The sequence below is a fragment of the Erpetoichthys calabaricus genome, chromosome 8 (genome assembly GCF_900747795.2).
Source record: "Erpetoichthys calabaricus chromosome 8, fErpCal1.3, whole genome shotgun sequence".
NCBI lineage: Eukaryota > Metazoa > Chordata > Cladistia > Polypteriformes > Polypteridae > Erpetoichthys > Erpetoichthys calabaricus.
In genome coordinates this window covers 11,471,912-11,484,850 of record NC_041401.2, presented here as the reverse complement: position 1 = coordinate 11,484,850, position 12,939 = coordinate 11,471,912, and the positions used below count along the sequence as shown (strand labels likewise).

Here is a 12,939-nt window from a genome sequence, read left to right as displayed (position 1 = left end):
TCCTGCCACATGCAAAAGTTCACTGATGACACTGCTATCGTGGGCTGCATCAGGAGTGGGCAGGAGGAGGAGTATAGGAACCTAATCAAGGACTTTGTTAAATGGTGCGACTCAAACCACCTACACCTGAACACCAGCAAAACCAAGGAGCTGGTGGTGGATTTTAGGAGGCCCAGGCCCCTCCTGGACCCCGTGATCATCAGAGGTGACTGTGTGCAGAGGGTACAGACCTATAAATATCAGGGAGTGCAGCTGGATGATAAACTGGACTGGACTGCCAATACTGATGTTCTGTGTAAGAAAGGAGAGAACCGACTATACTTCCTTAGAAGGCTGGCGTCCTTCAACATCTGCAATAAGATGCTGCAGATGTTCTATCAGACGGTTATGGCGAGCGCCCTCTTCTACACAGTGGTGTGCTGGGGAAGCAGCATAAAGAAGAGGGACGCCTCACGCCTGGACAAACTGGTGAGGAAGGCAGGCTGTATTGTAGGCACAGAGCTGGACAGTTTGACATTTGTGGCAGAGCGACGTGCGCTGAGCAGACTCCTCTCAATCATGGAGAATCCACTGCATCCACTAAACAGGATCATCTCCAGACAGAGGAGCAGCTTCAGCGACAGACTGCTGTCACCGTCCTGCTCCACTGACAGACTGAGGAGATCGTTCCTCCGCCACACTATGCGACTCTTCAATTCCACCCGGGGGGGGTAAACGTTAACATTATACAAAGTTATTGTCTGTTATACCTGCATTGTTATCACTCTTTAATTTAATATTGTCTTTATCAGTATGCTGCTGTTGGAGTATGTGAATTTCCCCTTGGGATTAATAAAGTATCTATCTATCTATCTATCTATCTATCTATCTCTCTCTCTCTCTCTCTCTCTCTCTCTCTCTCTCTCTCTCTCTCTTCCAATATACGTAGGAAGCCCAAATTTCCCATGCTCATCCTTTACACTGTACTTACAAATGCTAAGTGTGTTTCATTTCACGCCGTGCCCCATAATGAACTTTCGAAAGTAACATCTTTATTTTGGCGGTTCTCACCATTATGCCGTATGGAACTTTCGGAATTGACCTCTCCTTTTGGCCGTTTCATTCCATATTTCCATTAACAGAGGATTTATTTCACGGCAGAGACACACAAGGGCCATCCCCGGTCCCCTTTCCTTTTTCCGCACGGCCGCTGTCCGCGCATCTACCACACGGTTGGCTCCCTGCCTAAAAATGTGCATTCCTCATACACAACATTTACAATCATAAATTAAACTCTTTACAATCATCAAATTCACTCTCAATACTAAAATAAGCCTATGACAATTACATTGACAATCATGTTACGTTATTTTTAAAATGTTTCCTTTTCTTTTTCATAACTTCTTTAACACACTACTTCTCCGCTGCAAAGCACAGGTATTTTGCTAGTACATTTATAAAGCTCAAAGAAATTATAAAACCCCAGAAGCATAACCATTTTCTTTTCTGTATCAGCAAAATCACACCAATGTAGGGACACCATTACAGCTCCTCCATACAGTAGATGGCCGCTGCTGAAGAGGAGTTTGGACATTGGATGTCTCAACAGGCAACATTGGAGTATTTTAGGAATACAAAAAGCCCTTACATGTAAGTCCTGTTTTGAATTAATACAGTTGAGGCCAAAAGTTTGGGGAATGACCCAAGTGTCGGTTTTCACAAAGTTTACTGCTTCAGTGTTTTTAGATCTTTTTGTCAGATGTTTCAATGGTAGACTGAAGTAGAACTACAAGCAGTTCAGAAGTTTCAAAGGCTTTTATTGACAATTCCATTAAGTTTATGCACAGAGTCCATATTTGCAGTGTTGGCCCTTCTTTCTTTTTCAAGACTTCTGTAATTTGCCCTGGCAGGCTGTCAATCAACTTCTGGGCCAAATCCTGAGTGATGGCAGCCCATTCTTGACATAATCAATGCTTGGAGTTTGTCAGAATTTGTGGGTTATTCTTTGACCACAAGTTCTCAATGGGATTAAGGTCTGGGGAGTTTCCTGGCCATGGACCCCAAATTTCGATGTTCTGTTCCCAGAACCACTTAGTTCTCACTTTCGCCTTATGGCCCGGTGCTCCATCTTGCTGGAAAAGGCATTGTGGGTCACCAAACTGTTCTTGGATGGTTGGGAGAAGTTGCTCTCAGAGAATGTTTTGGTCCCATTCTTTATTCATGGCTGTGTTCTTAGGCCAAATTGTGAGTGAGCCCACTACCTTGGTGGAGAAGCAACCCAACGTGACATGAATGGTCTCAGGATGCTTTACTGTTGGTGTGACACAGGACTGATGGTAGCGCCACTCACCTTTTCTTCTCTTTTTTCTGGATGCCCCAAACAATCGGAAAGGGGATTCATTAGAGACAATGACTTGACCCAAGCAGTCCAATCCCAGAATATCAGTCTGTCCCTGATGTTTTTCTTGGCTTCTTTGCTGTCCTTCTTGACACCCACCAGGCCATCCTCCAAAAGTCTTTGCCTCACTCCCACATGCCAGCTGCCATTCCTGAGCAAGCTCTGCATTGTGGTGCCCCAATCTTGAGCCATGAATAAAGAATGGGACCAAAACATTCTCCAAGAGCAACTTCTCCCAACCATCCAAGAACAGTTTGGTGACCAACAATGAACAATCCAGCATGATGGAGCACCGGGCCATAAGGCCAAAGTGAGAATTAAGTGACTCGGGGAACAGAACATCGAAATTTGGGGTCCATGGCCAGGAAACTCTCCAGACCTTAATCCCATTGAGAACTTGTGGTCAAGCCTCAAGAGGCAAAAACCCACCAATTCTGACAAACTCCAAGCATTGATTATGCAAGAATGGGCTGCTGCCATCAGTCAGGATTTGGCCCAGAAGCTGATTGCCAGCCTGACAGGGCGAACTGCAGAGGTCTTGAAAAAGAAAGACGGGACAACACTGCAAATATGGACTCTTTGCATAAACTGAATGGAATTGTCAATAAAACAAAACTTCTGAGATGATTGTAATTCTGCTTCAGTCTACCATAGAAACATCTGACAAAAAGATCTACAAACACTGAAGCAGCAAACTTTGTGAAAACCAACACTTGTGTCATTCTCCAAACTTTTGGCCACAGCTGTACAGTGATCCCTCGCTATATCGCGCTTCGCCTTTCGCGGCTTCACTCCATCGCGGATTTTATATGTAAGCATATTTAAATATATATCGCGGATTTTTTGCTGGTTCGCGGATTTCTGCGGACAATGGGTCTTTTAATTTCTGGTACACGCTTCCTCAGTTGGTTTGCCCAGTTGATTTCATACAAGGGACGCTATTGGCAGATGGCTGAGAAGCTACCCGGCTTACTTTTCTCTTTCTCTTGCGCTGACTTTCTCTGATCCTGACGTATGGGGATTGAGCAGGGGGGCTGTTCGCACACCTAGACGATACGGACGCTCGTCTAAAAATGCTGAAAGATTATCTTCACGTTGCTATCTTTTGTGCAGCTGCTTCCTGAAAGGACATGCTGCACGGTGCTTCGCATACTTAAAAGCTCGAAGGGCATGTATTGATTTTTTTAACTGTCTCTCTCTCCCTGCTCCTGACGGAGGGGGTGTGAGCTGCTGCCTTCAACAGCTTTGTGCCGCGGTGCTTCGCATACTTAAAAGCCAAACAGCCCTATTGATTTGTTTGCTTTTCTCTATCTCTCTGACATTCAGTGCTCTTGACACGCACTCCTTTGAAGAGGAAGATATGTTTGCATTCTTTTAATTGTGAGACAGAACTGTCATCTCTGTCTTGTCATGGAGCACAGTTTAAACTTTTGAAAAAGAGACAAATGTTTGTTTGCAGTGTTTGAATAACGTTCCTGTCTCTCTACAACCTCCTGTGTTTCTGTGCAAATCTGTGACCCAAGCATGACAATATAAAAATAACCATATAAACATATGGTTTCTACTTCGCGGATTTTCTTATTTCGCGGGTTGCTCTGGAACACAACCCCCGCGATGGAGGAGGGATTACTGTACATCCTTTTTCACTATAAACAACTACATTTTTGTCACAAACTTGTAGCCCTCTCCACAGTCTAACAAGAATAACAACAATACTGTTTCGAGATGTTTCAGCTAAAGAATACAGAAGTTTTGAGTTGAGGTAGTTCTACCCACAGATCATGGAGTCTTGACAGTGTTGCGTGTTGATTAGCACATGCAAGAAAGAATTTCACTGTACTCTGTACACATAGGAATAAGAACCCTACAAACCTTTGAACAATCAATTAATCCCTACATTTTCTTAACAACCTATCAAATTTAGGGTCATGTTGCTTATCCCATCACCAGTCGGTGCAAGGCAAGAACCAAACCAGGAGGCGACTCCACTTCATCACAAGGCACACACTCGTTAAAAATGGAGAATTCAGTTTGCCAATGTATCGGACCCAATGTCTCTGAGCCTGGGACGTGCGGTCAGGGGAGGCAGGTGAGACCTGTCATCATGAAAAGTAAAAAAAATGATAACATAAAATAAATGTGTCCGCTGGTCTGTGCTATAAGTCTGTGCTATAAATCAGCGACTAGGCTGATTCCAGGGCTACAGGGGTTGAATTATGAGGAAAGATTAAAAGAGCTGAGCCTTTACAGTTTAAGTAAAAGAAGATTAAGAGGAGACCTGACTGAAGTTTTTAAAATTATGAAGGGATTTAGTGCAGTGGATCGAGACTGTTATTTTTTACGGGGACACAGTTGGAAACTTGTTAAGGGTAAATTTCGCACAAACATTAGGAAGTTTTTCTTTACACAAAGAACGATAGAAACTTGGAATAAGCTACCAAGTAGTGTGGTAGACAGTAAGACGTTAGGGTCTTTCAAAACTCGACTTGATGTTTTCTTGGAAGAAATAAGTGGATAGTACTGGCGAGCTTTGTTGGGCTGAATGGCCTGTTCTCGTCTAGAGTGTTCTAATGTTCTAATAAGTTTGCTTTCTGTATGATTGCAATCATTTTGATCATTTTTATAGTCAAAATCGCTGAATTGGCACATTTCAACACCCTGACTCTCCACAGTCTGGCTAATATCTTTAATGAATGTGTGTGACATATTTAGTCTCGCTGATTGGACATAAAACCGCAGTGAAAAGGCACGAGGTGAGGCAGACAGTACCGTGTCAGCCTGAAGGGGGCGCATGTGAGCCCAACTGGTGCTCGTTGCTGCTGTTCTTCTACTCCGAGGCGTCAATAAGTTAGCGACATCAGAAAGTCAAGTCCGTTTATTTTTATTTTTTGCTCCGACTGACTGCCAAAATGGAAGATTAAGATTTTTAAAAATAAACGAAAATAAGGCGAACTGATACAAGAAAGTGATGGAGATTTTCGTGGAGAAGGTTAAGTGCATGGGCTTCATTTACAATTAAAGATAAGAGCATAAACAGTTTTCAATTTTATAAAAAAACGGGATCCGACTAAGTAAAAAAAAAAATCCAATATTTAAAAACTAAATTTTGACCTTAAATAAAATATTCTTGTTATCCTTTTGTTGAAGAGTCTGTGTTAAAATTGATTAAAGCATCAGAAGTAAAAGGTTTAACAAAACAACTAACTATTTCAATTAAGGTCAAAATTGAAATCCAGTTTTTTTTTGTACACCGCTCTATTCTTCCATTTTTATTGAATGAGTGTGAATTGTGGAATTGCAACAGCAAATTTTGAACACATGGAGGGTGAGGAGCAAATGCGCTCTCTCCTCTATAAATGTGACGTTCTTTCTTAGTTAAATATGTGCCTTACCTATCTGTGTGTGTGTAAAGAATGCTGATGAGATATGAATCATAACCAGTAGTCAAGGTGCATGCTGACTGCCATCTGAATAGTGAATAAGTGACTCTTTGGGTTCATATATTTGTAAATCTGACTCTCAAGGAGTCACTAGCCATGAACCTCACCACACGTCACTGCTTTGAGCTTTGGAAGGAAACATAAGGAGAACATGGAAACTCCACCAAGAAGGTGCACCAGCAACTGGGAAATCACCCAGGGTTCTGGAACATTTTTTAAGATAAAATAATCCGTTCTTCACCCTTTACACAATAAACTCAGGATCATGGTGCTCATCTAAGTAGCAGGAGATCGAAGGTGGAAAACAGACTTGGGTGTGATGCCACCCCATCACAAAGCACATGCTTAGGCCCTATGGTGCAGGGGCAGTAAAGAAGAAGACGTAAACTGCACCAGCAACTGTGAAATGAGCCAGGCTCTTAGAGAGGGGTCGGTCATTTTACCACCTCTGAAATGGGAGAATCACCCGTTCATTTTCTAAACCTACTTATCCCAATCCAGGGTTGATAAGGCGGGACTCTCTTGCAGGAAGCTTCAAATATAAAATGGGAATTAACCTCGAGAGCCTCTTCATTGCACTCAAACACACAAACTTACATTCATTTATGCAGGACCAATCTGGAGTCACCATTTAACCAAATCTACGGTATGTTGATTGAGGAAACCAGAGTAATGGGAACATTTCACACAGAGACATTGTGCAATCTCCATACAGATGGACCCAGGCAGATTATGAACCAAGGACTGTAAGGGCTAACAACCACTGTGATCCTCATGCATTAATTATCAAGAGAAGACCTGTGCAGTGTAATAGAGGAATGGAACCAAAACCAGACCAAATACTGGGAACACCGCCATGAATGATAATATGAAATGGCCACAATGGGTTTAGATATGCACAGTGAAACCAAGATATTCACAGAAGAAGTGATTTGAACTAACAGAAGGTGTCAGCTTCAGCTCAGACCGTTCTCTATCTCCCTGTTCGAAGAACTCACTGGTGACGAGTTCAGCAACCTGCAGAGGGAGAAGAAACAAAGGATTTCAAATTTACTTGTACCACCTCAACAAAAATGTTCATTACATTAATAACTGAGCTACCCATTCTTCACACATGTGAAACACTACTTAAAAAGTGAATTACAAATAATCTTTAAAGAAAACTTACGATAACAGGCATTTTGGACATTTTAGTAATGGGCTATAGACACATAACCTATGAAGGTGAGTCTTGTCCACACAGGTCAGTGTGTTACTTTCGCCCCCCGTGATGTGGAATGTGTATCAGGTAGAGCACCGCTTCCTAGTAAATGGCATCTGAAGTATTAAACGGGTCATAAATGAATGCCTCCCTGCTGATACCCATCCGTGAGAATGTCACAGAACTGGCCATTGGAGAAGCAGCTTAGTCTTAAATCAACATCTACTGTTCTCCATGTCCAGTTTTGTCCTTGGTGAAGCAGACAGTGGTAGCAGAACTAGAATTGATAATTATGTGGAAAAGAAGAATTCAGTAATGTATCTCTCTATTATAAAAGAAAATCTTGAGACGAGACTATTGTCAAGAGATTTTTTCAAGTCCAGCCCTCCTCTCAACCATTTTTGGTTAACGTCCCACGCCCGCGGTCCTCTCACCTCTCATTCGTGTGAATGCTTTTGTCAGACACAGTTCCTGCACTCTCAGCTCTTATAAATTTTTATATTTTCCTCACTTTAAGTTCCCAATTATAGAAGACGTATTATGTCCAAATCTTATGGAAGAATTTCATCCCGAAGGGTTATCAACAGAAGAAATGAGTACATGGGCAGTCCTAGCACTGAGAAACGATGAAGTCAAATGAATTAACGCAAAAATTGTCCATCAGTTACACGGCAAATTTGTTAAATGCGTATCAATAGACTACACTGAAACAGTTGGTGGTGATGGTGCGGAAGATGAAAACATCAACTTACAATATCACGTAGAATATCTACAAGAGTTAACACCGGCCGGTCTTCCACTGGCCGAATTACTGTAGAAAAAATGATGTATCGTAAAGTTACTGCGTAATTGATGTCTGAGTGATGGGCTATGCAATAGGACAAGATTAGTTGTATTCAAAATTGGTCAAACAAATTCTGACATGTCAAATTTTAATAGGCGACAAGAAAGGTCATGTAGTACATCTTCAGGGGATAACATTAGACACCAAAGGAGATCTTGATATGCCATTCGTATTAAAACGTTTACAGTTTCCTGTTAGAATAGCTTTGGCTATGACAACTAACAAATCACAGAGACAAACATTCAAAAAAGTCAGTTTATTTATTAGAGAGAAAGAAATGAAATTCAATCACAGGCAGTTATACGTTGTGTTGTCACGATGTAAGTCCGAACATGGAAGCAAAATTCAATGTGATATTGACGAAAAGTTTATTCCAAATATTGTTTTTACTGATGTTTTACAATAAAAGTGTAAGTTTGAAAAGTATTTGCGTGTTAATTTCAAATCCAAACAGAACGAAAACATATAACACAACAAATACCTCGAACGCAACATGAAACACAATTTACTTTCAATTTAAAGTTTTTTTTACTATGATTAATTAATCGCTGTAATGTAAAATAGTTAGTTCTATTATGCATATGTAACAATTCCCATGAAAATAACAATTTGTTTAAATTGTACATTCGCTTCCCCATACGCGAGCAGCAGAACCGCAAAGTGGCTAGCAGATAGTGCCACCTGTAGGTTGGCAAGCGAAGTGAGCAGGGGGCAGAGCCTCCTAGTTTTGTTTAGGGAAATCTAGAAATTTTAAAATATACGAGTGTTACTATATTTATAGCTTTGCTAAACAATGGTTCTTGAATTACTGCAGTCAAGTGTGATTCCAAATAATATACAGGTGTGATCACACGCTGGAAATAAAGGTCCATCATTTATTATCCATCCATCCATCCATTTTCCAACCCGCTGAATCCGAACACAGGGTCACGGGGGTCTGCTGGAGCCAATCCCAGCCAACACAGGGAGCAAGGCAGGGAACCAATCCTGGGCAGGGTGCCAACCCACCGCAGGACACACACAAACACACCCACACACCAAGCACACACTAGGGCCAATTTAGAATTACCAATCCACCTAACCTGCATGTCTTTGGACTGTGGAGGAAACCGGAGCGCCCGGAGGAAACCCACGCAGACACGGGGAGAACATGCAAACTCCACACAGGGAGGACCCGGGAAGTGAACCCAAGCCCCCCAACTGCGAGGCAGCAGCACTACCCACTGCGCCACCGTGCCGCCCTCATTTATTATTATTATTATTATTATTAGTTACTTGGCAGATATACCGCATATGCCATTCGTATTAAAACATTTACAGTTTCCCGTTACAATAGCTTTTACAAAGACAATTAACAAAACACGGGGACAAACATTCGAAGAAGTCAGTTTATTTATTAGAGAGAAAGAAATGAAATTCAATAACAGGCAGTTATACGTTGTGTTATCACGATGCAAATCCAAACACAGAATCAAAATTCAATGTGATATCGACGACAAGTTTATTTTAAATATTGTTTTTACTGACGTTTTACAGTAAAAGTGTAAGCTTGAAAAGTATTTGCATATTAATTTCAAAACCAAACAGAACGAAAATGTATAACACTATGGATACCTAAAAGGCAACATGAAACATCATTTTTCAATTTATTACGTTTTACTATTTTCACTATGGTTAATTACTCGTTGTAATGTAAAATAGTTAGTTCTATTATGCATATGTAGCAATTCCCATGAAAATAACAATCTGTTTAAATTTTACAATCGCTTCCCCATACACGAGCGGCAGAGCCGTGAAGAAAGAGGCTAACGTGTAGCGCTGCCCCAAGGTTAGCGAGTGAAGTGAGCAGGGCCAGAACCTGCTAGTTTTTTATAGGGAAATGTAGAAATTTTACATTATGCAAGTGTTTACATATTTATAGCTTTGCTGAACATTGGTCTTTAAATTACTGCAGTCAGGTGTGATTCCAAATAATATACAGGTGTGATTACACGCTGGAAATAAAGGTCCATCATTTATTATTATTATTATTAGTTACTCGACAGACATACTGCATATACCCATCCCGATTAATGGCACATACTGTACAGTGTGTTTTATAAATGGAGCTTCTGAATCAAAGGAAGGGACTGAAGAAGCATCTTTTTTGTATTAAGTCCAATGTCCTCTTTTGATGCTCTTTCTTCATTCAGGTTGGAGGTGAAGACAATATACCCTGTGTAATGTGAAAGGTTTTCCAGAAGAGGGCAGTTATGGTTTGAAAAGGACACACACTTAGGCAGTTCATTGTGTTCCCAGAATAAAACAGCAGTGCTGTTATGATGCCCACCTATTGAAATTAAATGCAAAAAGGCCTCCTATGTTAAAATGAGACTTGCCTTCCTTGATATCTCCCACGGCTTTGTGACTGCTCCTAAATCACAGGCTGTCATCAGCATAGACCTGCAACAGAAGCACAAATGTAAAATGTTAAATAGTCTGATGAAGAACTCGATAAACCAGTTCCACATACCGGCGAATTTCCCCTTGGGATTAATAAAGTATCTATCTATCTATCTATCTATCTATCTATCTATCTATCTATCTATCTATCTATCTATCTATCTATCTATCTATCTATCTATCTATCTATCTATCTATCTATCTATCTATCTATCTATCTATCTATCTATCTATCTATCTATCTATGATTTTTAATTCTTTAAGAATGTATATATTGAAATGAAATAACTTCTGTTTGTCTGTAAAAGTTAAAGGGGCAATTTTAGTAGACTAAACTACAAGAGTCTACCCACATGCTTGCATTGTAGTATTTCTTATGTATCTATTCAATTTCATACCTGACCATTTCAGTTTGATGTCCCTTGTCAAGGCAGCTTGGCCACATCAGTTTAGCCAACAGCTAGATTTTGGACTGATTAAAGCCCCTCGTGAGGACAGAGCAACAAGGGAGGGCCTCCCACTACATGAATCCCAGAAAGGGCCTTTAATGTAGGACAGGAGCATCGTGCTACTTGCAAATCCAATTTTTATTGAATTTTGATAAAGGATAAAGATGGAAACGTACTCACAAGTGAGGAGAGTGTGTTGAGCAGATGGAAAGAGGACTTTGAGAGGCTGATGAATGAAGAGAATGAGAGAGAGAAGAGGTTGGATGATGTGGAGATAGTGAACCAGGAAGTGCAACAGATTAGCAAGGAGGAAGTAAGAACAGCGATGAAGAGGATGAAAAATGGAAAAGCCGTTGGTCCAGATGACATACCTATGGAAGCATGGAGGTGTTTAGGAGAGATGGCAGTGGAGTTTTTAACCAGATTGTTTAACGGAATCTTGGAAAGTGGGAGGTTGCCTGAGGAGTGGAGAAGAAGTGTACTGGTGCCGATATTTAAGAATAAGAGGTATGTGCAGGACTGCAGTAACTACAGGGGGAAAATATTGATGAGCCACAGCATGAAGTTATGGGAAAGAGTAGTGGAAGCTCAGTTAAGAAGTGAGGTGATGATTAGTGAGCAGCAGTGTGGTTTCATGCCAAGAAAGAGCACCACAGATGAGATGTTTGCTCTGAGGGTGTTGATGGAGAAGTTTAGAGAAGGCCAGAAGGAATTGCATTACGTCTTTGTGGACCTGGAGAAAGCACATGACAGGGTGAGGAGATAGGAGCTGTGGTATTGTATTAGGAAGTCAGGAGTGGCAGAGAAGTATGTGAGAGTTGTACAGGATATGTACGAGGGAAGTGTGACAGTGGTGAGGTCTGCGGTAGGAGTGACGGAGGTGGGATTACATCAGGGATCAGCTCTGAGTCCTTTCTTATTTGCAATGGTGATGGACAGGCTGACAGACGAGATTAGACAGGAGTCCCCGTGGACTGTGATGTTTGCTGATGACATTGTGATCTGTAGTGAGAGTAGGGAGCAGGTTGAGGAGACCCTGGAGAGGTGGAGATCTGCTCTACAGAGGAGAGGAATGAAGGTCAGTAGGACCACCAAGACAGAATACATGTGTGTGAATGAGAGGGAGGTCAGTGGAATGGTGAGGATGAGCGAGTAGAGTTGGCGAAGGTGGAGGAGTTTAAATACTTGGGATCAACAGTACAGAGTAATGGGGATTGTGGAAGAGAGGTGAAGAAGAGAGTGCAGGCAGGGTGGAGTGGGTGTAGAAGAGTGTCAGGAGTGATTTGTGACAGACGGGTATCAGCAAGAGTGACAGGGAAGATCTATAGGACAGTAGTGAGACCAGCTGTGTTATACGGGTTGGAGACTGTGGCACTGACCAGAAAGCAGAGGTGGCAGAGTTAAAGATGTTAAGATCTGTATTGAGTGTGACGAGGATGGACAGGATTAGAAATGAGGACATTAGAGGGTGAGCTCAAGTTGGACGGTTGGGAGACAAAGTCAGAGAGGTGAGATTGTGTTGGTTTGGACATGTGCAGAGGAGAGATGCTGGGTATATTGGGAGAAGGATATTAAAGATGGAGCTGCCAGGGAAAAGTAAAGAGGAAGACCTAAGAGAATGTTTATGGATGTGGTGAGAGAGGACATGCAGGTGATGGGTGTAACAGAACAAGATGCAGAGGACAGAAAGATATGGAAGAAGATGATCCACTGTGGCAACCCCTAACGGGAGCAGCCGAAAGAAGAAGAAGAAGAAGACCGAATTTGTTAAATGCTGAATAAATTGTTAGGTTTGTGTGAAAAGTACTTATAGATACCTGGGCACTATAAAGCTAAGAGACTGATTGATTTGAAAACGTCAGGTCACCACAAGTGTCACAGTAAAGCCACGGTAATTCCATAAATCTGGCCACTTTAATAAAATCAGAGAACCTGTGTTACAATTGCTGCTGGCACACATTTGGCACATCTGCATCAGCATTACACTGGTCTGACCATCTGAGTCACAAAACCAAGAAAGCACAACTCTAACAAATGCATTCCTTTAAGTCGCTGAGCCTTCTTTTACAGCCTTAAGTCTGTCAACGCCAATGCAGATTTAAGTGCAACTTGCTAATTATGTGGTTACAAGAGCAACAATTGAAAGTGTCAATCTGTATTTCATATACTCTAATCATACAGAGGCG

The 12,939-nt window shown here is 41.5% G+C and overlaps 1 protein-coding gene across 1 annotated transcript in view; it reads right to left on the bottom strand.

Moving 5' to 3' along the window:
* pde11a (phosphodiesterase 11a) overlaps window positions 1-12,939 on the bottom strand; it is a 428,873-nt gene that overhangs the window by 48,076 nt on the left and 367,858 nt on the right. Inside the window, exons 18-19 of the mRNA XM_051930468.1 lie at window positions 10,241-10,304; window positions 6,760-6,834 (exon numbers count right to left, since the gene is read on the bottom strand). Of these exons, the coding sequence (XP_051786428.1) occupies window positions 6,760-6,834; window positions 10,241-10,304 (139 nt within the window). The remainder of the gene's footprint in view (window positions 1-6,759; window positions 6,835-10,240; window positions 10,305-12,939) is intronic.